The sequence below is a fragment of the Chironomus tepperi genome, unplaced genomic scaffold (genome assembly GCF_022539635.2).
Source record: "Chironomus tepperi strain 1889 unplaced genomic scaffold, CSIRO-AGI_Ctep_v1 contig_244, whole genome shotgun sequence".
NCBI lineage: Eukaryota > Metazoa > Arthropoda > Insecta > Diptera > Chironomidae > Chironomus > Chironomus tepperi.
In genome coordinates, this window is record NW_027226366.1 from 514,294 (window position 1) to 542,080 (window position 27,787).

At 29.9% G+C, this 27,787-nt stretch overlaps 1 protein-coding gene across 8 annotated transcripts; it reads left to right on the forward strand.

Moving 5' to 3' along the window:
• Positions 1-818: 818 nt before the first annotated feature.
• On the forward strand, positions 819-26,993 carry ATP8A (ATPase phospholipid transporting 8A1). Of its 8 annotated transcripts, none has more exons than XM_070641567.1 (16): positions 841-996; positions 8,577-9,015; positions 12,652-12,772; positions 12,852-13,035; positions 13,265-14,936; positions 15,089-15,510; positions 15,690-15,726; positions 15,795-15,826; positions 15,900-16,110; positions 16,178-16,301; positions 16,372-16,431; positions 16,497-16,629; positions 16,691-16,809; positions 16,872-17,006; positions 17,501-17,575; positions 19,193-20,951. In XM_070641567.1, the coding sequence occupies exons 2-16, from the start codon at positions 8,826-8,828 to the stop codon at positions 19,473-19,475; spliced, it is 3,798 nt and encodes a 1,265-aa protein (XP_070497668.1). In that variant the 5' UTR covers positions 841-996; positions 8,577-8,825; the 3' UTR covers positions 19,476-20,951. The 8 variants fall into 8 exon arrangements, with proteins under 8 accessions (XP_070497670.1, XP_070497668.1, XP_070497665.1 ...); XM_070641566.1 differs by lacking the exons at positions 841-996; positions 8,577-9,015; positions 19,193-20,951 and adding exons at positions 3,836-4,558; positions 22,084-22,115; positions 25,496-26,993; XM_070641565.1 differs by lacking the exons at positions 841-996; positions 8,577-9,015; positions 19,193-20,951 and adding exons at positions 3,836-4,558; positions 24,498-24,613; positions 25,496-26,993.
• The last annotated feature ends 794 nt before the right edge of the window (positions 26,994-27,787 follow it).

Consider the following 27,787-nt stretch of genomic DNA (forward strand, 5'->3'; position numbering starts at 1 on the left):
TCATCGATCTAACTTTGACTTACGCCTTTATTAAATGGTATTTAAACAAAATATCGCGTGTCAGACTCTTGACATAATTGCAAATATTGCAATTTTAAGAGAAAATGTATAATTAATGCTATTTAAACGAATGGAAATGGCATAAATGAATTCCAATTATTTATCCAAATGCTCAACATTCCATAACGGATTTTTAAAATTCAAACTTGTTCTAAAATTCTTTCCCTCTCACTCGACCAACAACAATTTGATTGCCATATATATTGAATGATTAATATTGAATTAGCATTTTTTCAAACTATTAGCGTATAGCAACAAATCCAATACGAATCTTATGTGTCATCATTTGTTCTAAGAATTTGCACAATTTCTCTTAACATTGATTTACTCAGAAGCTGTGATTTGTTTACACTTTGTCTGATATTTCGATGAGATATGTACTTTGATTGTAGTATTTTGTGATTTAATTAAGGAAATTAGAGATTATTATTCTGATTAGTGGAAATTTAGAACCAAATAACGATTTGCAGCAGTTAAATTTGTAATAGAATATATCAACTGTCATTTAATATTCAAATTGTATTTGTAATTGCGATTGATTGATTTCCCCTTTTACAGTTGATAATCCCCTTCTTAGAAATGTTTAGTTTGTTTTCAATCTTCAAACAATAAACATCTGTTTGTTAAAATCAACTTCATTGCTTTAAAACTAGAAATAATCATTTGATTGCATCAATAACGAATAAGAAACGCTTCATAGCACACAGCACCTTGATAGTGACTTCACAACTTTTGCGGATTTTACATTTAGTACAAGAATTTTGTTATTGAAAATAATGGTGTAATAATAAAAGAAAAAATTATTTATTTTAGTTTAGGAACGTGAATTAAATAAAAATTGTAGTTTGCTCAACTCCTCTCATAATTAGAATATGCCCAATCGTAATTGCTTGCAACAGCAGCATGATTCAGACGCTGAAAATCTCTTAGAAAGTAGTAAGTACACTTTAAAGTGCATGAAAAATATTACGAAAAAAAAAGTTTGTCTCCAAAACAGAGACTTTTTCCTCCTTACTCGTAACTTGTTGCACACAATCGATATGTGTTTACAATCCTGAATGTCAATAACTGATAACGAATCTGTTGGAAAATCATGAAAAATTAAATGCAAAGAATTTACTCGAATAAAACATATTGTAGATAAATTTCACTCGATAACTTTCCATTTGCAATGAAAATATTTTTTTCATTAAATTTTATGGGAATTTTGCTACGTAAAAAAACCTTTGTTGGAGCTGTAGTTGTATATAACTTAGTGCATGCTGTTCGAAATGATACGCGATATTTACACTTATATTTGCTAGAATTATAATTATGAATTGTTCATTTTTGCTAGCATATGTTATCAATGACCTTGCTGACTAAGTCGCGCCCTTTTATACCTTACAATTTTCCATTATCTCACAATTCTTTTGATTTTTTCACAACCCATTAACTTTGTTTTTTCCTTTTTCCATCCCACAAATTCTCTCAACCTCACTCTATCTCGTCCGTCCGTCGTCGTCGACATTTATTGAAAGTCAGACTAAGTATGAGTTAAATCAATTAACTATTTCCTGCGAAAAACCATTCCTTTTATTTTGTCTCACGCATTTAACTTTGGCAGAAAAAAGGGACACACCTTTGGAAAATCGTTCGTATTCATGCCACAATGTTATTTATCTTTTACATATTAAATCGGATTAAAGGTTTTAATAGTTGACTATTTTTCTTGACAATCCTGTCATGCGATCATATCAAATTATGTCACTTATAATGTCCATCCATCTGACGGTATCGCACAGTATGTTTGGATATTTTTAAAGCTTCTCTTTGATCCTTTAATGTGAGGTTTTCGTGTCATAATTTTTGTAATTTTTTGCAAAAGGACTGTTTGTTTAACAAAATATACAGGCTAATCTACTGGGGAATTCACCTTACTGATGTGTATCTGAATTAGCTTTTGTAACAGCTAATATGATTTTTATGTCATTAATAAATGTTAATTTAATTGTTGTAGTTTAACGATGCAATTATTTTAATTTACTATCGCAGTTCATGATAATATGCTGTGAAAAATAGAAAACATATGCATTGTTGGATATTCTAGTAAAATCCAATGTGCGATATGTAGACTGATTAATTTATATTAAGCAAAATAATTCAATCAGTTTGTTTTCAATTTCTGTATTTCATTGTTTCTTCGGTTATACTTCGCTGCTAGCTGGTTTATTGTGGATATTACTGTAAAATAGACACGGAAAGTCTATAAATTGCTGATAATTAATGAAAATTGATTTGGGAATGAACATTGTCTTTTGAATTTCAATTCTAAAGTAGGAACTATAGCTAGATATTAATAAATTTTGATGATTCAGAACTATTTCTAGTAAAGAAGATAAGATTCTATTTTTAATGACTAATTTTCGTTGTAAACCAGTGGTGGACAACCTTTTTCTCCGCGGCACACCTTGGTGATATGCCTCGACCAAAACACTACACAGCATACAATCCAGGCCATTTCCAAAAAGTCACTTTTGTGTCGCGTCACACAGGTTGTCCACTACTGTTCTAAACAAATTGTATTACTCTCTTTTCTCAGACACAACATCATCTATCTATAACTCAATCATCCCTTGATGGTGAAATTCCAATATTTTGAAAATAATTAAAATTTATCGCCAGCTCAATAGTTCAGTGTCTCGTCGTTTTCTCAGAAAAGAAAGATTAATATAAGAAAATCATAAGCCTATTAAGATTTTTCCTCATTTGCGTGGGAAAACATTTCAAAATGAATTGGGACATGTGAGCAATTTTCTTCATTTTATGCGGATTTCAACTGTATTAAATTAAATAAATATCATGACCGTACGTATCGTCTGACAATTTTAATGTGATATTTTTTTGAAAAATTATTACGTTTTTGATGTTGTTGCATCAGATAAGATGGGTAAAGACAAAAGGGAGACGAGGAAGAATTTCGGGAATGTTCACGTGTGATGTGTGAGTTGCAACTCATTTAGAGCTTGTAAAGTTTATTGAGCTTTTCTTTTGAGTTAAACCCGAGTGACACAAATGCTAATGGCTTTGTCATGGTTGCTTTTATTGATACCGAATGGAGGTCAAGCGGCTTTCGTATGGAAGCAAATAGTCGTGACAGACCGGAAAGACACTTGACTATGGCCTGAGGTCGGATCTAGAGTTATGTTAGCCTTGTGCCCGATTTACGGCCATTTTTACGTTGTGTGCTTTCCGGGAGAACCATTAGTTTGCGAAAATTTACGTAAAAGTCATTAGAATTAGTCATAAATGATGTACTAGATATATATCGCAATAATTATCAAAAATTTCAAGTGATGTCATATTTTGTGTATTCATAACGTAGATTTTTATGAATGATTTAAACTATGCATCATTCTTAAGGTTCAAAACCCCCAAAAACGTGATTAATTAATTTTAAAAATCAGCGAATATTAGTAAGCCTAAAAATCACGTTTCATGTCGCTCGGAAAAGCTCATGAGCAAAAAAAGTCCAAATTTCCAAAGAAGTGTCATTTATGTACGTCCCCTAAATGAAACATACATATATCAAGGTGGGACAATTACATGATTTTTTCCTATGTATGCTCAGCGCAGCAATCTTATCAGCCTAGCGCTATCATAGTTTATGACATCATTGCTTCAAAAAAAATACACACATATACAATAAAATGAAAATGAAAATGATAAAACCCTCTGTGGGCAAGTTTTTACTTTTTTTGATGTGATTTCCTAACCGTACTAAATAGTTTTCATTATATCGCCGTGTGGTTAACATCGTTGAGGCAAAAGTGGGAAAGGAATAAAGTTAATTTTTTGGAAATTGGATATTGTGCCTTGTGAAAACTCAGATTCAAGTTTGTAGAAAGCTTTACAATGAAAATGAAATAAAAAAAAAAACTTTAAATTGAACAAAGTAATCTTGAAAATGTCATGGCAGTAAAAATTTATTGTGTGTGAAAATAGATCAAAACGGAAATGAAGAGCATTTTCTTGCCTTCATTACGTGCTTAAATATATTGCATGTGAATGAATCATAGCACTTTAAACTATCAATTGCTGTCACAAATTGTACAAGTTTTGCAAAAATTCAAGAAATAAGAAGAAGGCAGCAAAATGTCAGATTCAAAAAAATCGCAAATAAATAAGAAAATATCTATAAGCACTATTAGTGATGAAGTGGAAGCACAAACTAGCAATCAATTAAATTCACATGAGCAATCTTCTTCTCACTTTCATTCGACTCAAAATGATGTGTCGTCATCCAGTAATGTAGATTTCAATCAATCATCATCCTTAAATCATAATAATAGTAATGATAACAATGGACATAATATTAATCGACGATCATTAAAAAGGCAGAGTCGAAGGAGTCGTCCGGGTAGTAATGAACAAGAATCGATAACATTACAAGAAAATGAACGACGACCAGTGACATTAAAAGCTTCATTCTTGCGAAGAAAGATTAAGGAATATGAAGGTAAAAGAATTTTTTGACATTATTGTCGTTTTGTGGATGTCCAAAGCGCATTTTTGCAGGATTTGTAGATTCTTCATGGCTTGTTATCGCAAAATTCGTTATCTTAGCAATAAAGCAATATTCTTCTTTAAGTAATACATAGTGAACTCATTGTCAAGTGTAGTAATAATGAGGAATACAATGAATTTATAAATGTTGAAGATTTAATTGATATGGATCTGCTTTAAATGATTTATATTGATTGGTCTAAAGAATTTAAAGTCTTAAATTAAATTCTATTTCCGATCTTAAAATTCAATATTTTTCAACCTTAAAAATAGACCAAAAACTGATTTCACCATCTCGTTAAAGAACATTGACGTCTAGCCGTCAACGCGGTGAGGTAACGATGTTCTATTTTGTGTTGCTTATCATTAGATTAATTAAGAGTTTCCCGAATTCCAAACAAATTCTCGAAGCCGAGATCGGGAAGTCTTGGTCTCGACATTAGGAATACTTATTTGTTTCGGGCTATTCCTATCCAGACACATTCCAGTTCTAATGATGAGCTTGTTTTTCATTAAGTCTACAACCTGGCCGTCATGGTCTAGTACAACAATTAGCAATTCAATGTCCAAAAGCTGAATTTATTCCAAAGAACACAATTTTAAAGATGAGTAATGAATTAATCTGAGTAAAATGTCTGAAAATCTTAAAATATAAGTTAGTAAGGTTCAAAAAATTCACATACAGCTAGATTAAGTTTTATCAAAATCAAGGCGTAGCCCAAAATATTGTGATTCATACTAATTATTAAAGGGCTGATAATTAAGATAATTATTGAAATTTATTCATTCGGAATATTCTGATGGACTTAAAAGACATAAACTAACTGATTTCACCATCATGAGTAGCTATACTGCCTTCAATTCAATCTAAAACTCTTGAAAACTCAAAAATATTCCAAAACAACTTAATCCAAAAAATTCCAACCTGCAAAAATGCGCTACGAGAAAATTTGATAAAGGAATTAAGAGCAATAATCAATTTACTTTAATATTCACATAAATTATTCATAAACATCTGTCAAACGTATGATTCCTTTCCCTCTTCAAACATGCTTTTCAATTTATAAATAATAATAATAATTCAAGTATATTTATACATAATCTGTCTGTATGTCTCTGTATCTCACATCGAGCGATTTGTGCAGCAATTTTTTGTGTGATAAGAAAATTCAATTGCCACACAAGAACGCTTTTCACTTCCATTTCACACATATTTGTTAACCAGCTACCTCACATACATTTAAATGAAATTTATTATTACTTATAATGAATGTTTTTGTAGCTCTCTGGACTTATTCAGCTCAGTCTCTCAGTACAATTTCATCACTGTAGCAACTCGCATAAATACACTTTTTTTTATATATATACGTGTATTAAATTATTTTGTAATCTTGTAAACTAAACTCACTGCTGCTGTGGCTATCCACATTGAAAATCATTAGTGTCGTCATAATTTTTCCTACATTATTTTTGTTACGTTTGTGTAAATTAGACTTTTTTTGAAGGGAATAAATCAAGAAAAATAATGTGTGCAATTGTTGGATATACTAATAAGTCACAATATGTGCGTAAATATTTTTCTCAACCTGTTTTTTTTTTGTTTCATTTCAAATTTTGTTTGTTTACTCAATTATTTCGAAATATGAGTAGTTTGAGCTGTCATGTGAAGGTGATAGGAACGCATTCTCATCTTTGAGATTGTCCATAGATGATTTGGGATTTTTATGACTATCAATTGAACTTCAATCATTAAAATTCAAATGTAAACTAGATCGGAATATTAATAGATGATGTCTGCATCCGTCGAGGGACGGTGTAATTAGAACCTAACAGCATCTACTTGGCAGTATCCTTTAGTATTGTCGTGAGCATTGAGGGAATCGAACCAAAGTACTCATAAAATATTGATACAGATAATTGATGTGATGCCTAACCCTTCGACCACAGAGCTTTGTCGCTCTGACATATTCACCTTTACATGACTCGAGATTCCACTATGCTCAGACACCACATCTCCTATTGCAAAGCAGGCGCCACTTAGTTCTAAATAAACTGCCCTCTTGACTGTCATGTAGACAACATTTAATTAAGTGTATACAGAGCATCTAGCTCCTGATCCATCTAACCACACCCTCCTCTTATTATCTAACATCATAAGTGAATGACCTCTTAACATAATCGTCCATTCTCCACAAAATACTTCCAATACATACGATTCATGCTATAAAATTAATTTATCGGTTTATTCCACCCAAATCGACCAAAAATAAAACGCGAATTTCAACAATAATCAGCTATTGAAAAAAATTCTGGCAAGGCAAATATGTGATAATCAATTTTTTGCGTGAAGCTCCGATAAGACTTTGAAAGACATATGGGAGTGGATTCACTCAATTGATTAACATATAAATATTTTAATGACCCGAGCTACTCAAATGAAGAAGGCTGTGGCATGGATCCTTCAAGAGTCTGTCAGAGGGGCACTAAATGGAAGTTACCTCCGTTTGGTATATTAGGTGGTATTCTTGGTGGCATCCATGTCCATATGTGCAGCTCGGAACTAATTTGTATACTTGCTTAAAAAACGTTTTTCTTTTGCCTACCTTAGAAATATGAATCATTCTTAAAATTTTAATTTTAGACGAAATGAAAGAAAAAGAAGAAAATAATATTTTTCTCCTTGTGCTCTCCAATAGATAGATATCTATCTAGCTAAGTGCACATTAAAAAAATGTGTTTGATCGGAATAGCAAATGGCATATATCTTTCTTTCACTGGGATCAAAGCCAATAAAAATAAATAGCGGAACAGATGCATACACTCAGTTCTTTCTTGGAATAGTGTGAAGAAAATATTTGTTGTCATGAAGATATCTTTACATACGTAAATATCTTTTACTTTTATGACATAATAAAAATTTGACGACCAAGTTGGATTTAGCGAAATAACGGTCAAAAATATTTTGAATTCAATGCTAAAATTTGAAATTTTTCACGGTTATTTTTTAGCACTAAAGTTGTAAGAATGTTTTTGTTCATCGTTGAAATCCATAAAGTACAAATTCAAGCTTAAAAGTGACATTCAGTAGACCTAAAATACAACAACTCGTAATTTACTCGTTCAGCTTACATAAACAAAGCTTTAATTCAGTTTGAAGAACATGCTTGAAAAATTTAATAAGATACAGTAGAATAAGTTGTTAAAAGAAGTATAATTTGAGATAACAGGTAGTATCTTAATTAAGTGAAGGAAGCCAGAAACTCAATACGGTTGTTACGTTAAATAAAGAAGTAAGCAGAAGACAAAACGTCTAACGATACAAGATTTTCGCGAGAAAATGAGTAAGAAAATTATTTTTATGTCATTAATGAATGAAATTCTTCTTTATACAGCTTTTAAGCTGTTTATAAATACATTTACTAAGTCACAAGAGAAAATTTATAGTCAGGAATGCAATCAATTTTGTTTTTGTGGAAAATTTTGAAATGTGAAATCCTGTGTCTCAAATTTCTTTTACTGTATACTTTGTGCATACGATCGGAACTAGACGGCAAAATATAATTAAGTTAAACAATATTTTCTCTCATTTCCCTTACTGTAATTTCCTTTTGCAAACAATTTTCTTTACTAGTCTGATTTTCTATAAGATTCAAGGCGCCTGACAACATCCAGCATTGAATTTAATTGACGATTAAATTTCTAATAGCCTGCAAGTAATTACTGATTTGATTATTTATTCAAGGCTTAGATTATGATAACATTCAGTAATGGATAACTTAGTGCTTACTCAAGGATAAAAAGAACATCCAGTCAATTGAAATCCATTACCAGATGTTGTCAGAATTAGCGAAGACATACTTCCCAAAACAAATTTGACGAAAGAGTGACAACTTAAATGACATGATATTTACGTTTATGATATATACGATTATACCCACATATACATTATTATTATTATTTTTTTCGTTCAGAACTCAGCGCTCCTTTCATCAAATGTCAATGCTGAAAATGTGAGAAGCATTTATCGAGAAAATTAGTTTTTTTTTCCTATTCGTATATCCTACAAATCGTAAAATATTTACGTATATATTCATAACTACAGAGATAGTTAAAGACAAAAACTGAGAAAAACAATAAAAAGTGCAAGAACACAAAGAAAAGAAAGAAAAAAAAGAACCTGAAGTGAAGAAGAGTATAGAATAGAAAGTTTTTCCGAGACTATGCCAACAATAAGAGAATTACAAGAGAGAACGACTCAACAAGTTCGCTCATTTGCATCGCACAGTTTAGATTACGTACAAGAAAAAATAACTGCATTTAATGCATTCATTGTGGGCAAAAATCGACCAAATCACAATAGTAATTGGTCGACAACAACATCTGAGCGGAATTTGCGAGGCAGTGAATCAAGTAAGAAGAATAAGCTTAGCTTTAATCTCTGTCTCTCTTCCATCAAATGCTATCTTAACAATCCAAAAATGCAATAAAATGAGTGAAAAATCAGGAACTTTATAATCATTTATGGGCGGCTACTGATTAACCTGCTATTAAACTAATTGCATGCACACCTTGCTCTACTAACAAATGTTTTATGGATATAGGCTATTTTGGTTTTGATTCTTGGTACTTGCTAATTTATAATGAAATTGGGTTAAATTTTTAATCCAGTGAGATTTATTTTAATCCACCAGGGTTCAAGCTTATTTGAACTGGACTTTTCGAGAGTCGAATTGGATTCAAATTTGCTAAAGGACAGGTTGTTTGGCGTATCTTACACACTTAAAACAGTTCACAATTAAGGATGAACCTTACAGCCTGACACAGAATCTAATTTTTGAGTCCAAAGCGATTATTTGGAATTTTATCAAAATTTAAGCTTAATCCCGTCGGATTTATTTTAAATCGTAACTTTTGACATTTCAATCACGAACAGCATTATAAAAATTTCAATAGAGAGTTTTGACATAAAAATGAATGTGAGAATGTCCAACGAGAGTGAGAGTATTTACTTCCATCCTTTTCTAATTCAGCACGTTTGTTTTTATTCTATCGCATTCTTTTTCCATTGATTTTTCCTCATCACATGCAATCATGTTTGAGAGAAAATTGAGTATGATTATGCTCAAATTTACTCACGTTCTTGTGCCTTCTATTTTCATTTTCATTCATGCTCTCACCAGAAAAGTGACTTTTCCATGTCTCTCGCATTTATAGTTTTTCATCAGTCCTCAACTTAGAAACGTCAACATTTTTTTTAATGAAAATTTCTTAGTGAATTATAATATAATGAGGAATTTATATATTTTTATCATATATTTAATTTAATCAATAGCTAGAAAAAAGGATTTTTCTATAAAAATTTACTCTCGTTTTTTGTGTGAAAAAGAATAAAAAAAAAGTAAAATTTTTAATTAAAAAATCAATTGAGAATATTTTTTTACAACGCACAAGTTCTACTACTTAAAGGCAAAAAATAACACTTTTTGCGTGCTTAAAAAGAATTAAAAATAAAGTCGGAATAAAATGTTTAAATTTACTCATTTTGTGATCAAGTTAAATAATTTAATGAAATATATTTTATGAGAATATTTACCATTCGATGCCATCCTTTAATGTGTCGTTTAGTTATAAATATAAATATGTGAATTTAAGCATTTAATGCGTCATTTGAAATGGCCTTTTTGTCGTCATTATACAAGACATTTAAAATTACCATATTGAGTAAGTTTTATTGTGAAAAAAAGACGTCCTGTGAAAGCTTTTTTGTCAGATTTGAATGATTTTTTCTGATTTCTAAATGATGTCCATCAGTTTTGGACTTTCCCATGAGTCACAAAAATGCTGTGGATTAATTGTTCTAACATGTGCCAATATTGTGATTCTTTACGTGCTTAAAAGTGGATATAATCATGAAAAGTGTCCTTAAAATCCTTAAATTCAAATAATCTATCAAAATGACCGTTATTTTTGAAATTTTTAAGTCTCAAAACTTACAAATGTTTAATTTAAAGTTCAAAACCAAACAAATGTTTGAATTAAAGTTCAAAATAATGCAAAAGTTTGATTCAAATTTCAAAAAACCGTTAAAAGTATAAATTTAAAAAAAACCGTTACTTAGGACAATGCCATCAAACTTCACATGAGAATTTGTAGATCCTTCAATGGATATACTTGCCACAGCACACGTGAATCTTGAAGTTGAGTGACATTGTTATTGTTTTTCAATATTATTTTGGCATTTCAGTGATGAAAGTCCTGAAAAGCTGAATAATCAGAATTCAGACTTGAACGACATGACAGATGTCATTTTTGATCGACCCTTAAATCTCAACATTGAATTATTTTTCTCCCTCAGCTGTCTAGGACATGAGACGTTGACATACATTTATGATGACGTATTAAGACCAGCTCATAAATTATTGACATGAAAAAATCATTCAAAAAGCTCTGGAAAATTGTATTTCAAATGAAACCGATTAACGCGTGTATTTTTAAGTTTCCCAAACCTTAGTCAATGAATAATACACAAATTTTCTCCTTTTTTTATCAATAGAACCAATACTTTATTTTTCTTTATTTTTTTGAGTGAATGAAAATCGAAGGAAAAGCGAAAGAAGGAAAGAAAAGCATTAGGAAAAATATAAAGTACACGTATTCATACATATATTTCCATCGATTTTTTCCTGGCAAAAACATAAAAATAAAAATCAAAAAAAAGTTTTCTATTTTTCCTCTCTTTTGGCTCGCTCGCATATATAATAAAATATTGTGTATACACATTAAAATAGAAGAGAATTCCAATTATATCTTGTGCTTTATTTTCCTCTCTCTCACTGTGATTAATATGACATATATAATAATTTGTGATGGAAATGTGTAATTACCTATAAAAGTATAGATAGTGATGCTCTACGAATCCTCAAATTAATAAATCATTCATCATTTTTAACTATATAACATACATACCTACACCATACCCCCCTTAATGCCCACAACTAACTTTTTGGATTATGGAACTTGAAACATTATTCTACTGTAATTTTTCTACAATTTTTTTACTTTTTCATATCTAAGTATCCTTACTCTTGCTCTCTAATTTGGTTATGGCTTAATTGCATTACACAAATATATATTAAAACCTCAAAAAATATCCATTAAAATAAACATTCCGCTTAATTGCATACAAGATTAATTAGTCAATACATTAGATGGGTTGGAATTGATTAATTGATGGCTGACAGGATGGCTGATTAATATGTTACTGTCGAAATTTGATTGAATTTCCTTTTTCAAATTTCAAAACATTAGAACCTTACGAATGTTTTTAATTTTGATGATAATTTAACGGTAAAAATAAATTTGAAAATCAGAACCATACAAATGTTTCAAAATTGCTTTTAAAATTAACCGTTAAATTATTTTTGAAATTAAAACCATACAAATTCACTGTTTTTGGTGTTTTAAAACCTTACAAATGTTTTATTTGTAAAGTGAAAGTAAAGTCGCGTAAGAGCTTCTAAAAATACAAATTTTATTAGATTCCAGTAGATTCAATCAAAAATCATTAAATTTCTTCAAACCTTGAATGTTCTTCAAAAATACAATAATGAATACATTCTGAGAAATCACAGCAATCTAATAATAATAATCAAAAACTGTGAAGAAAACAAATTAAACCTTTGAGTCAAAAAAGACATTCACAAAGTTTGAAGTAACTACTTTATCCTGTCGAGTATCAAACAAGACTTATGTTAACTGATCATAATCAATTCCAGCCCTTTAAGGAATACGAAAAAACTACCAGTAATGATTTAATTAATTCATAAATTTGCATTGTCGGATATTAAATTACAGTCATTAAGGTGAAAATACTGTCATTTAATATCTACCTTGACATTCCATTTACTTTCCTTTTTATTCTATATTACATGCTCATTGGCCCTTTCAATTGGGTTTGCTTATTTGGTTCATTCAAATTTTGCTTGCGAAAAAATTAAGTCATGGTTAAGAAAAATTTAGTTAATATAATTATTAATGTGATTCCAGATGAAGATGATGCAACAACATCGGGAGCGACTTTAGAAGATGCTGGAAAGCGTGTTATATTTATTAATCAACAACAGCCACAAAAATATTGTAACAATCACATTTCGACAGCTAAATATAGGTAGAGTATTGGAATTTTACCATAAATCACCTGCTGAATAAGTAATAAGTCATTTTCTTACCTTATTTTGTTTTTTCAGTGCATTAAGTTTCATTCCGTCATTTTTATTTGAACAATTTCGACGATATTCGAATTGTTTCTTCTTATTTATCGCTCTCCTTCAACAAATTCCTGATGTATCGCCGACTGGACGTTACACAACATTAGTTCCTTTAATATTTATATTATCAGTGAGTGCGATAAAGGAAATAATCGAAGACTTTGTAAGTTTTATGGAATTTTATGAAATTTTAATTTGACTACGGTTCAGTGATGTTCAGGTTCCTTTTGGCTCGGTCCATCTATCAAAGACAAAGTGTCTCGCAGCAAACAGTTTGAACATCACTGACCTAGTCGGAAATCAAAAATTAATCCATGTCACGCTGTCCGTTCGTGTCAAAATGTATTTAATTGAGTATAATTACTGACTCGATATTTTTACGTCCATTGCAGAAACGCCACAGAGCGGACGATGAGACCAATAATCGTGAAATTGAGAAATTACAAAACGGTTTATGGACTAGTGTAAAATGGAGAAATTTAGCTGTCGGTGACATCGTCAAAGTTCAAAATAATAACTTCTTTCCAGCAGATTTAATTTTACTATCGTCAAGTGAACCACAAGGCATATCTTTTATAGAGACTTCAAATTTGGATGGAGAGACGAATCTTAAAATTAGACAGGGACTTCCTGATACATCTAAAATCGTTGAGGCGAAAGACTTGAATCAACTGCAAGGAACGATTGAAAGTGAACCGCCAAATAGACATTTATACGAATTCAATGGAAATTTTAAGGAACTTAATCGTCAAGTTCAAGCACTGGGACCCGATCAAGTATTATTACGTGGTGCAATGCTTCGAAATACATCATGGATCTTTGGTATGGTCATTTATACTGGACATGATACGAAGCTTATGAGAAATTCTACCTCAGCACCACTTAAACGATCAACAGTTGATAAAATGACTAATACACAAATTTTAATGCTCTTCTTTATACTTATTGTATTATGCTTAACAAGTGCAATCTTTAATGAAATATGGACATTGAACTACTTCACAGATCATTGGTATTTGGGCACAAAGAATTGGACAAAGAACTTTGCATATAATCTACTTACATTCATAATTCTTTACAATAATTTGATTCCAATATCATTGCAAGTGACTCTTGAGCTTGTGAGATTTATTCAAGCCATTTTCATTAATTTGGACATTGAGATGTATCATGAAGAATCAAATACGCCAGCAATGGCACGTACATCTAATTTAAATGAAGAACTTGGGATGGTCAAGTATGTGTTTAGTGATAAAACAGGAACGCTTACTAGAAATGTTATGGAATTCAAAAAGTGTTCAATTGCTGGTCAAATTTATTCATTGGATAATCAAGCGGAGGAAACTGGAGAAATGTCATCAACATCCTTTACAACAACAGATGGACCAGGTCCATCAAGACTCAGTCAACATATTTTAAGTGATCACAGTGATTCCGATATTGCTAGAAATTTTATGACACTTATGGCAATATGTCATACTGTTATTCCTGAAAATGGATCGCCCACATCACATGACAGTGTTGACAATGAATCATCGATAAATGTGATAAATGAGGACATAATTTATCATGCGGCAAGTCCCGACGAACGTGCACTCGTTTATGGTGCAAAGAAATTTGGATTCATTTTTCATACAAGAACGCCTGCATATGTCGAAATGGATGCTCTCGGCGATACTGAACGATATGAAATATTAAATGTCCTCGAGTTTACATCGACACGAAAGCGAATGTCAATCATAGCGAGAGATTCGCGCGGTGGTATCAAATTATATTGTAAAGGAGCAGACACTGTCATTTTTGAGCGATTGGCGCCTGATGGACAGGAATATAAAGATATTACGCTTAGACATCTTGAAGAGTTTGCTAGTGAAGGACTTCGAACTTTATGTTTGGCAGTTGCTGACATCGATCCAGAAGTTTATGAGCATTGGAAGGATACGTATCATAAAGCATCGACAGCAATTCAAAATCGTGAACGAAAGGTTGAAGACGCAGCAAGTCTGATTGAAATTAATTTGAAGCTTTTGGGAGCGACAGCTATCGAGGATAAACTGCAGGAAGGTATGTATTCAGACTATATACTTAACCAATTATACAACGGTCATTTAAAATTTAAATAATATTTGAATATTTCCGAGATGACCAAATAATTTTCAAATTTTAAATGACCGTTAAAAATTTCAAAAACTGAACTAATTAATGATGATTTTTAGGAGTTCCTGAGACAATAGCTGCACTTCTAGAAGCCAAAATCAAACTGTGGGTCCTCACAGGTGATAAACAAGAGACGGCAATCAATATTGGATATTCATGTAAACTCCTGCAACAAGGAATGGATCTGATAATCATGAATGAAGATAGTTTAGATAACACAAGAACCAGTATTAATAGACATACTCATGATTTTCAAGCAGTTAGCTCAAGCTGCAGTTCAGCAAATAATGAGCACTTTAAGAAAGACAACACTGCACTAATTATCGATGGAAAGACATTAAAATATGCATTAAGCTGTGAATTAAGGAGAGAATTTTATGAATTATGTATTAACTGTAAGTGCGTCATTTGTTGTCGCGTTTCACCAATACAAAAAGCTGACTGTATCATGCTGGTCCGAGAATGTTCAAAATCCAAAGATGTAAGGATGATTTCGTGTCTAGACTAATTACTCATAATTGTGTCATGGGAATTTAAACGTCAAATGTCCGTTAAACGATTAAAATTCCCTCAAGCAATTAGTCAGTCAATCTAATTGACTGTGACTAGCTACTGTATATCATTTTTGATATTTTATTGCATTATTAATTATATTTTCAGCTATGGTCGAGAAACGACTGTGTGACGTTGGCAATAGGTGAGAAGAAACTAAATTACTTTGTGTGTTTATTTCATTGATAATTTATTTCCATTATAAAACCACAGGTGACGGTGCCAATGATGTAGCGATGATTCAGGTAAATCACACATGATGATGATTACTTACTATGTGGCTTGTTTTATGCATATAATCTTTTTTTTATTATTTAGCGTGCGCATGTTGGCGTTGGAATTTCAGGAGTTGAAGGATTACAAGCCGCTTGCGCCTCTGATTATTCAATAGCACAGTTTAGATATCTGAGGAAATTACTGCTCGTACACGGAGCATGGAATTACTCAAGAATGTGCAAACTAATTTTATATAGCTTCTATAAAAATATTTGCCTCTATGTAATTGAGTTATGGTTTGCAATTTATTCAGGCAAGTCTAGAGCATTATTTTATTATCTTTATCAATTAGTCGAATGTCCTTTTATGATTATCATTAGGTTGGTCTGGCCAAATTCTTTTCGAGCGATGGACAATTGGTCTCTACAACGTTTTCTTTACTGCTTTACCGCCATTCGCTATCGGAATTTTTGATAAAGTTTACTCAGCCGAAACACTTTTTAGGTTTGATTGACAATTTTGGCATAAAATAACAGAATTGTGACTTAATTTTGTCAATTTTTTCATTTCACAGAAATCCAAAGATTTATGAAAACTTTCAAAGTGCCAGATTATTTAACGTAAAAGTATTTTGGTAAGTTGTGACTGAAAAGAGATTTGAATGCCTTGAAACTTATGACTGTGATTTATTTTTAACAGGATTTGGATCGGAAATGCCTTGATCCATTCAATCATTTTATATTGGATGCCAATGTATTCATATTTCGATGGTATTGTGTGGGGAAATGGACGTGAAGGAGGATATTTAGTTCTAGGAAACATGGTGTACACTGTAAGATCCTTATCGTCAATTATACACTATCATAGCACTTCTAATGATATTTTAATTACAGTATGTTGTCGTAACTGTTTGCTTGAAAGCCGGTTTAATCTCAAATTCGTGGACATGGCTAACTCATTGTGCTATTTGGGGTTCAATTGCATTATGGTTCTTCTTTATGCTGGTTTACAGGTAAATTAAGCTAATTTCATTTTGTGTCATTCATGTGACTTAATGATTTATTATGATTACAGTAATATTTGGCCAATCATTCGAGTGGGCGCTGTGTTTTCAGGAATGCATCACATGATATTTACCACACCCGCCTTTTGGTTTGGACTATTTTTAATCCCAGTAGCAGCGCTGCTTCTTGATGTTGTGATTAAAGTGTAAGTTTTTTCTATTGGATGTGCTTTATTTCACTATGGGTCATGTGAGGACATGATTCTTATTCAATGTCCTTGAACTTTATAACAAGGCTTTCAAATAGACAGTTGCAGCTGTTTAACAGAATGATTATTTATTAAAAATTCATGAGATTGTATTTTGAAGGATATTTGTTCAGTTCTTGAACTTTCTTTTGATTAGTTGCTATTTCCATGAACTTACTATGGATTTTTGGAACTAGATTCAGTAGTATTTGAGGTCATAAAAGCTATAAAGCATTATCTAATCAGATTTTATTTCTAACTCAAATATATAGCTTAATAGTAGCACATCCAGATGGCAATGAAATAAGTTTTGTCAATTCACATATTGCATTCACTCCAATTGTCTTAATGAGCAAGAAATTCAAGTTTATTGACCGTCCATTCAAGATTTAATGCTTCAAGACTATATTTTTAATCAAGATTTTTCAAATATGTTTTTATATCCAATGTAGAATTCAAAATCGTCATAAGACTGGTACCACATATACACCGAGATCGTCTCAACCAAGACAGGAATCAAAAGCATCGTAAGTAGAATTTTTGACTTATTTTTTTGTCATTTTTTCTTTTCGAACTCTTGATGTCTTTTAGTTCTTATTTTCTATCAAACTGAAAAATGGTAATTGTGATGAAAATGTCGATTAGGAATTAGAATAGCTTTATAGACACACAAATTCCTGATGATATTCACTCGTAAAATTTGTTAATGTGTTTGTGATTAAAAATCAAAATTTTTTGTACAGTTTTGGCACCAAACCATAATTACCATTTTTCTGCCGTCAGTTTGTTTTGTCCCATGTTTTTCAAATCTTTGATAATCACAGATTAAGGAAGTCTCAAAATTTTTTAACCCTTCTTTTTTTGTCAAACATGAAAAATTTTCTTTAGTTCCAAAATTTTTTGTCCAATTTCTTTGACTGCAAAATTTTTTTCCTTGAAACTGATAAGAAGAATATCTTTTTTGATAAAATTTGTAATTCCAAAAAAATCAATAATAAAAGACTGAGAATGATGCAAACAGAATCAATAAAGCTTTGATGATGTTTGCGGATGATCCATTTAGAATTGCACCATAAAAAAATAATCACTGATTTAAATACTTTTTTCAAACTCTTTCTTTCTTATTTTTATTATGAGTTTTATGGCAATATCCTGTGCACATAATATTTTTTTCTGTTTCTGTTAGATGTAGATTATTAGATTTTTTAGACCTAAAAGTGATATGAAATGGATCTTTTAAGAAATGAAGGAAAATTTCAATAGAAATTGAATGAAAAATTCGAGCAATTGTCGATATTTTAGCTGATTTTCGGTTTGAATTTGATTTTTCAAAAATTAGAAATATGTCAGAAAATGTAAAAATCTGCCAAAATTCTATATTTTTACTTAATTTTATTAGTAAGTTAAATAACTAGTCACTAACTCAGTTAAATCAATTGAGATTGCTAAATTTTTAGAATTCTTACAGAAAAATGTTTTTTAAGGTTGTGTCAAATTTTCCATCCAAAATTTAACTTTTCAATTTCTAGAAAATTTTTCATTCATTTCTCCAGTAATAAATCCATTAAAAAATCACAATTAGGCTATGCCTTTCTAATTAGCAAACTAGTAAATTGTGCTTTTTGTCATCCGTCATTGGGATATTTGATTTGTATTGAAATAATAATTAAAAAAATATTGAATTTTTATCTTTCCTATTCTTCACCATCATCTATTGTGTGAGATTTTATAATATGCAGCATGATGGAGAGTTTTTTTTTCTTTTTTGTGCCAATACGCACGTGTTGCGCAATATTCAAGACGACACCATCTTGTGTGTGTGTTTGTGTGTTTTTCCATCTCAACACTAACAAAAAATTGCAAGAATTTTGCTGAAAAGTCAATAAAAATCCAGAACTTGATGACTTATTTCATTTTTATCGCCGTAAACCGCTGGACAAATTTAATTAAAATTGAATTTTATTCTTCTTTTCCGTTCCATTTTCTTCCTTTTTTGTTTAACTTGCAAATTACTAACAAAATATGATTCTGAAAAAATTAAACTAACCTAAAAATGATGCTTGAAAAAAATTTAATTAATTCATAATCCATAAACATTAAATAATCGTGTGAACCAAAAAAATAAAATATCAATGCACAAATAGAGTTACAATTGGCAACAATATTGGTAAAATCAAGGAGTTTTTGGGATGGAATCGTGACCAATATCCTGTGAACGGACATCGATCAACTGAAAATATAATTAATGATTTTGATGAAACCCCAACGCGACCGCCAAGACGAAAACGAGCAACAAATTCTGTGGCGCCATCAGAAAATTCGGAAGTTAAAATTATAAGCTCATCGCAAATTCGCGTTAGTGATATTGAGACACAAAATGATGATGAATTGGAGAAGCGACATAAAAATGAAAGTCTTCATATGTGACATAGAAATGCGCCTCCATTCATTTATATCGATTCTGATTACTATTATAGTAATCCATACGCGATTCCATATGCAAACTGAAAACATTTTTAACGCACAAAAGAAAAATCCTTAATTTATTTAACAAAATTTTGAATATTTTTTGATAAAAACTAGAAAGAAATGACGAAAAGCACAAATTATAGACATTCTAAATTACTAGATAGACTATTATTAAGTTTAGCATGTAGATGTGAAGAACTTATGTAACCCAATATTATTGTTATTAAATAATCTCAATGTTATTATGCTATGTTCTGTTATGGGGGCTGTGTATGTATGTTTTTTAATAGTATATTTTTTTAATGTCAAATTCTACACTGCAATATCAAATCTAAATCTCTTTTTTTTATTTTTTTAAAATTTATTGTCTGATAAAATAGTCCAGTTTTTAAAGGGGGAAATTATCAGGATTACCAGGTGTGGGATGTTAGTTAAGAGTTTACAATCAATATCGCACTAAATTTAAAGTGATTTATATAGAATTAGGTCAAATTTAAGGGAATATTAGACTCAATGTTGTTGTATTATGAATAAATTACAGATGAATCCCTACATTAACTCCACTATACTTTTTTCGATTCGAAAAATTCTTATTATTAGTTATTTACTAAGTAAGGTCTTCAATCCAATAAATCACAAGTATTTATGGCATTTTATCTACATATCTAATCAATCTAATACCTATTTGAGGTAATAAATCATTTGACAATCAATAAAACATATCAAAAATCAATTCTATATTTAATTCAATGTTAATGCCTCAAAAACTAAATATCGGTACGTGGTCGTGTTAACGGCAAGGAGCAAAGCTGTCCTGATAGAACAGTGACGATTCATTTAAATTCCATTTTCATTGCGAAAAATGCGGCTAGTTGTATTGTGCCGCTCGGTATTTCATTTTTGTAATTTTACAATTTTCGTTCATTTTCATATCAGGCAGTTATTAGAAATTTAATCAAAATTTTTGCTTTAAAGCTTAAAAATGAGACGAAAAATTTGGTATAAAGTATCGATTTTAATCGAAAAGAATAAAAGTTAGGTCAAATCCTTTAAAAATTAAAACCAGAGCACGAAGTCGTCTTCGATTTTGTTTGGAAATGTCACTCAAACTCCATATAAAATTCAAACCGACTTCCAGCTCTGATAAAATCGAAAGAAATGCTCAAAAATTTGTCATTTCTCACTTACCATAAAGATCAAAACAAGAAAATATATAAAATCTACCCAGAACTATAGCTATAAAGACTAATATAATAATTTAGAATAGATGTGCACATTAATGATTTAGGATATAGTTTGCATGTAAAAATGTTTGCTCATTGAGTCAATTATAAGCAGTGTCATACATATAAAATTTATTAAAAAGCTTTTATACCTCATTTATAAAAAAAAATGAAAATTGTTATCTCGAAAGAAAAAAAAATTAAAAAATTAATTAACAAAACCATAACAAAGATGTTAAAAAAAAGAGTTAATTAAATAATTGATGTTATACGAATGTCTGATTATTATTAATTATTTTTGTTTTTTTATTCTCATTTACTTTTTTTGGAAAATAAACATGAAAGTTTATATTGTTTTCAAATTGAATTATTTTGATACATAACAATTAATAATTAAATTATTATACGCTTGACCTTTTTGTTTTTTGTCTATTTTTGTAGCGCTTTTTGTGTCTTTTTCCTTACTATGATGATTAAGAGTTGTTATCATGGAATTTTTTGTAGAGGATATGTTGAATATTTTAGATCTTTAAAATCTGTAGTGGGTTAGAATCTCAGATTAGTCTAGTGAATTTTTGGAAGTTTAGAGCTCGAAGCCGGTTCAGACTTTGTATGGAAATTTCGAGTCAAGTAAATTTGTCTTATAAAGTTCAAGTCGACTTCGAGCTTCGGTTTAGATACTTTAGCCTCTTAAGGTTAGCAGTTTAGTGTCGGGATCCAAAAATTAAGCAACGTTGGATGAAAGAAAGGGGTCATGAATGATATTGTTAGAAATTAGAATAATATGAGAGTTGTAAATACACCATAGAGAGTTTTTACTGGAACGGACCTGAATATATTGTAACTTACTGAATAATTGTAACTCCATGTTACTAAAAATTTGTATGAAGTCGACTAGTCTCGACTAGAATTTTTAGAGAAATCAGAAAAATTCAACCCGTCTTCAAAATTAGAAAATGGATACAAATATAGATTTTAAATTCAAAAACTAGATTAGCATAGTAACCATGATGACAACCCTTCAAAAATTCCTATTTTTTATGGTGCCATTATGATTTTAATTACCCCATTCCTATTTTTGAATATTAAATTTACTTTTAGATGAGAATAAAATTCTTTATTGATGTGTATTTTTCTACAATTTTTTATATTCTATTTCTTCATAAAAAATCAAATTTGTTAAATGTATTTTTCCTAATTTCTTTCTTTCATATTACTTTTTCATATTTTCTTTCCTTCTTGTGATGGACAATATTAAATATTAAAAACTGAACATTAAACTTTCAAAAAAAAAAAAATATTTAAATATCTATGCAAAAATATGTGCAAAATTCATTCGATAGAACAATGCATGCCCTGGGGTCAATTATGCGATGTAAGTTTACCATAAAAAAATTTGTCAAATTGGGTATCATTTAAAGAACATTTTAACTTGTTTCAATCTTTTTTTATTATATCAAAATATGCATCAATCACCAATTAATTTCAATCACACTATTCTATTAACTTTTACACAAATTTTTATTATTATTTCTATTTTAATTGATTTAAATTCTTTTATAATTTCTGTATAACTTTGTTATTGCATGATTCCTAATAATACATTAACTGTTGTTCCTCGTTTTATATCAAACTTTTAATCAAATTTATCTACAATTATTGATTTTTTTTTTCTACGAGCTATTCGGTCAATATTTGACCTAGAAAATGTTTCTACATTCCTAAAATTGGCAAATGTGGAACAAGCGCTTTGTGAATTTTGCTGTATTTTATGGATTTTTTTTTTTCATTCTTTAAATTCGTCAGACACAAAAGCGATTTCAATCAAAAAATTCATAAAATGCTTTTATTTTTAATTCACCCTGAATCCTTTTATGGATTTAAACTATAAATATAAATATCACCAGCTTTAAATTGACAATTATTGATTACTCAGAGTATTTATTTTAAAATTGAACGTTTTGACAAACAAAAGGACAATAAATTAATCAAATGATTGATATGAAAGCCACAATTATATAGGAATGAGACAAAGCAATTTGTCACATGTAATATTTAAAATGTTTTATACATTCTGTCTATAATTTTGTATATTGTAGATTATTTGATAAACAATGATGTTTTATGAAAGGCTTGCTTACTTTGAATACATATAGTTTGATAAGTTCATAGTAAGCTTTTACACAAGCTTCAATTTAGCTTAAAATAGCATTTAATTATTTATCATGCTAAGATATAAGCTATACAGAGATGCATATGTAGAAACCACCATTAAGTTGGGCTTTGCTAATCAATGGCTGATTATAGCGTAATTGAATGCATCATCTGCATTATTTAGAAGGGGCTTATCGACAATATACCAAGTTATGGCTAAGATTTAAGAGTTACAATCAGCTATTATACAATATAATCACTCAGGGATGATAATACGCTCATATTTACATAATATGCTTAAGAGTTCTAGAAACGTTGTCGCTCGATTTAAGAGTAAGGATGTACTAAATAGCTTTAAAACTTATTCAGGATAAAAACCAATTTGAGAAAAATCGTAAAAATCTGGAACTCTACAATTTTTACGATTGCGTCTGACTCTGGTCTTGAGCAAAGCCCATATCCTGAGCAGCACAATTTAAAGCACTAGGGTACCGCTCTCTCAGCAGTACGTGAAGACGCCTTAAATGCTACATGACGGTAGATTTCAGCATTTTTCTGCGTCTTAAATTGAAATTAGCCGTGTAATGCTGTTCGGATGTATATTTAAGAACAGCTGAAGCTAAAATCCTTACAGACAATGAGCATACTTACCAAAATGACCGTACAATCAATATAATTTAGCATGCTCAATTTTGTGAGCATGCTCCTTGTCTGTTCGGAAAATAGGAGATTGAGAATAGAGATGCTCCGAAAAGTTAGCAAATCTCAAAATACTCAGTACTTAAACTGTGTTTAAATTGGAAAAATCAGTATAAAGTCATGATTTGTGGATAAATTTGATTAAATATTCTAAATTCTATGATATTTTCTAAATTGAATCTTTGTAGTAATTTACGTTCCATGTAGTGGTTTTCTTGGTTTAATTAATTATTTTTATTTGCTTAAAATCCCCTTAACTCACCCTAAATCCATAGTTCCTATACTATTATTATTATTACAATCTATAATAATATATATGCCAGTGATTCAACATAAAATAAAGTAAAAAAACACGTAATGGTAATGGTTGATAATTCACAATTTTTTCTAATCTTTTAATAAATCACAAAAAAAAAATGGAAATGAAATGAACATAAAAATTACATATTTTATCATGAATATTCTCTATTCGATAACTTTTTTACTATTTTGTTACTATCAGAGGTATTAAAATCCTTATTAATTATTTTTTTTATATTCACAATTTTATTAACAAAGTTGATTGAGTTCCTCACGACCCCTCTTAACCTCCCCCTCGCCCAATTATTTACTACTTTCTATTGCTAGGCTTGAAATCTTGAAAAGTTCTCTTCTATTTCTAATTTTTTTGATTACTATAGTAATTATTCTTATAGTATTAATACTTATTATTATTGGTGACGGTTTTTAGACCATAAAAAAAAAAAATAATTTTTGCAGAGAAAAATATCAACAAAAAATTTCAATTTTCCTTCTTCATTCACATTCTCTTCTTGTCTATCGAAAAATAAATCGCCGATAACTCAAACAATTCCCAAAAAAAAAAATTGTGTGGCGAAAAAAATAAATAATTTTTTGACAATAGATTAACTGAAACGGCTCGCCTTCTTGTCCGAACAAATGTAAGACGTGTTTTTGGCACTGGCAATACAAGTCGGTCACATACGGCTGAAACTGAAAAGCGAGAAATGGAATTGAAGCGTAAGTACATTGATATGGTAAATAACACAAAATATGACAGAACAATAAGTAAATATGGAACATGCTTTATATCCAAAAATATCAAATTCAAATTTTCTAAAATGATGAAAAACTAACACAAACGAATTTGTGAATAATTTAATTAATCAGCTACTCTATATTTTTGTTAATCCTGTGAATTTACATTATTAGTTGACTTTTTTGTTCAATTTTTTTAACATTTCCTTTTTGTATCAGTTCCTATATCATTATTAAAAAAATTACACAAAAAAATATTTCACAAAATCAAATTTTTTAATTTACTTTTTTCAAGAACAAGTTCTTTATGGGATATTAATCTATGAAGTTATTTTGTTTGGTGGATTTTGCTAAGGTTTTTTGAGGATACTTTGAGGTAATTTAGGGAATTTTGAATTCAATGAGATTTTTTTAGATTGCTAATTTAAGTGATTCATATGAAGTTCCGGGATTTATTAATACATATCAGAGCTCTAAGTCGATTCGAATTTTATAAGAAGTCGAGTCTAATTGAGTATATGGGTACCAAAATGAGTGAGCTTTCATTTGATGTTAATAAATGTATCAGTGATGGAGCCTTTCTCATTTGTGTCGCTTGGTTAATCACATGCCTAGGTAGTTCTTATTATATAAAATGAATACTCGACTTTTAACGATTAAGTCTAGTATTCTAGGTTTTTAAAATGAATATTAAATTGAATCGAGTAGTCTTTGTTAAAGTCTGAACTAATTTGATAATGAATATTACAAAAACCTTAGCAAATCCATCAAACTTTCTATTTATAAGCGAATCAAAATCTAATATTTTTATTTCTCTTCCATTTTAACATTTTCACTGGATCCTCGGAAAAATACTCAAAACAGATGGATTTGCATTCTCGCAAGAAGAAGGTGGCACGCTATCACAATCAGAGGTCATCAGATGTTACGACACAAACAGGCCAAAACCCGAAGGAAATTAATCTACGAGAGCTTTCAAGAGTTAACAAAAATCATCATCTGAAAAAAGTCATCGTCACCATAATCCTAAAATTAAATTGAATTAAAATAAATTTTAAAAAAAGTCACAGAAATCAAAGGATATATTCATTCATAAATTATATTAAAAAAGTCTTTAAAGTTTTAAAAAATTTAAATTTAAACCAAAAATTTAAATTGAAAATCCATTTAAATATAAAGAAAAAATTTCTTTAACACAACTTAAATCAAATAAAATTTTAAAACAAAATTATTAAATTAATTAAATTACAAATACCAAAAAAATACAAAAAACAAAATGAATGAAATAATCGTTATTTATTGTTTAATGAAAATTAATGTTTAATGTAATTTATATGTTTCATTATAATGTTGAAATTGAGGATAAGAAAAAATTACTGGAAGTAAAAATAAACAAAAGAGAAAAAAAAAATTCCTTAGAAATATTTTTGGGAGATTTTTTAGGGTTGACTTTTTCTTGGTGGTTGTTGTTTCATTTATGGATTCTACATTTTGGTATGTAGTTTTCAAATTGATCAGTAGATCTGTGTAAGTAATTTGAGCAAAGTTAAATTTGACACCAAACTGAATTTCGGAGCTCACTGATGACCAGATTAATTAGTCATGTTAGTCACAATTTAAGATGAAGTCTAATTGTAGATTCTATTGGATCTAAATAGCCATTTTGTAGAATTTGGCACAAGTATTCTGATTTTAATTACTAGATTTGTGAAAACGATATTCAATCTAATTGCTAACAGTAGTCTTATGTTGCTTATGTTGTACGTGTTGATTTCGAAAATGGTCGCCTGTGAACATTATCATCGCCAGCCTGATTGTAGAGTTGTTACCCTTCAGAAACTATCATAAAGGGTTGTCCGAAGTTTCGGTTTCCACTGGGACGTTTTGTTCTTGAACTGAAGAGCTCTCATTAGAACATAGTTCATTCCATCCTCAAGTGTTGATCCAATAAAGGTTCTAGATATCTCGATAGTGTCTGAATTCAAGGTTAATTCTTAATCATTTGAGTTTGGTTCGAGTATATCTCGAATTCGATTTATACAAAGGATTCTTAGCCTTGGAAAAATTAAATTGGTTCAAAACACTTACAAACTTTTACAAACCTTGACCAAGTCATTAACCTAACCTATAAAAAATCCTCTAAAATTATTTCCAAAGGAAGAAAATAAATAAAAACATTTAAAAATGTGTCAAATCCATAAAAAAAAGATATTCTGACTTTTTGTTGATATCGTACAAGATACTCCTTTTATTTAATTAATTTTTCTTTTCTTTCCACGTCAATTAAAACTTATTTACATTATTTACTTAATTATTTATTTTATATTAAATTGAATAAATAGTTTTGTTTTTCATATAAATATTTTTTTTTTGTTCATCAATATCCTTTTTTTGACTAGAAGACAAAGAGTTTTACATACATTTAATAAAATATCATCATTGTTTTTTTTACTTCTTATAAATGCCACAGAGCAAGGGGAAAATTTCTTTTCAATTTTTATGAGTATTTGGTTTGTTAATTAGACATCGAATAAGAAATTACTTCCATTTTTTTTGGGTTTAATTTTACTTTGGTTTAAAAATTACGTAATCGTAAGAACATTCATTTTTTTTATTTAATTTTATTTTTTAGGGTCTTTTTGGATTGGAAATTCTCAATAAAAGTTTTGATTCTGGTGATTTTAGTTAAACGCTCGCGTAATTTAAAAAATCCTAACCTTAACAATTTTAGTAATTTTTTAAAATTGTATTGTTGCTCTATTTTTGAGGCTCAACACGTTAGAGAATTGTGCTCTCTAATGACCACACAATTAAGTTTCGTCCAAAACTGCAGGTTTAAAGACAAAAAATTCAAGTCTGCGGACTAAAACGAACTCTAAAGTATAGTCATAAACTTCTTAGACATCTTGTCACTTTATACACAACCGACCTGAACAGCACAACGTGTTCTTCACAGCATCACCGTATTAACGGTAAGATTCGAAGTTAACTTGACAGCACCGTGATGGCTGCGGTTCGTCGCATTGTGCCACTCAGCTAAGTATGATCAGAATTTTAAGATCAAACCAGATAAATCATTTGAAAAATGAAGAAGTAGTAAAACTCTCATATCAAATTATCTTCTTCACTTTCTACGTCACAGACATAACTTCACAA

Excerpts from the sequence above, each read along its gene's own strand:
- ATP8A (XM_070641564.1), top strand. The coding sequence starts at position 4,195 with ATGTCAGATTCAAAAAAATCGCAAATAAATAAGAAAATATCTATAAGC. Across the intron at positions 12,773-12,851 it reads ATTTCGACAGCTAAATATAG|TGCATTAAGTTTCATTCCGT; the intron begins GTAGAGTATTGG and ends TTGTTTTTTCAG. Across the intron at positions 17,007-17,500 it reads CTTGATGTTGTGATTAAAGT|AATTCAAAATCGTCATAAGA; the intron begins GTAAGTTTTTTC and ends TATCCAATGTAG.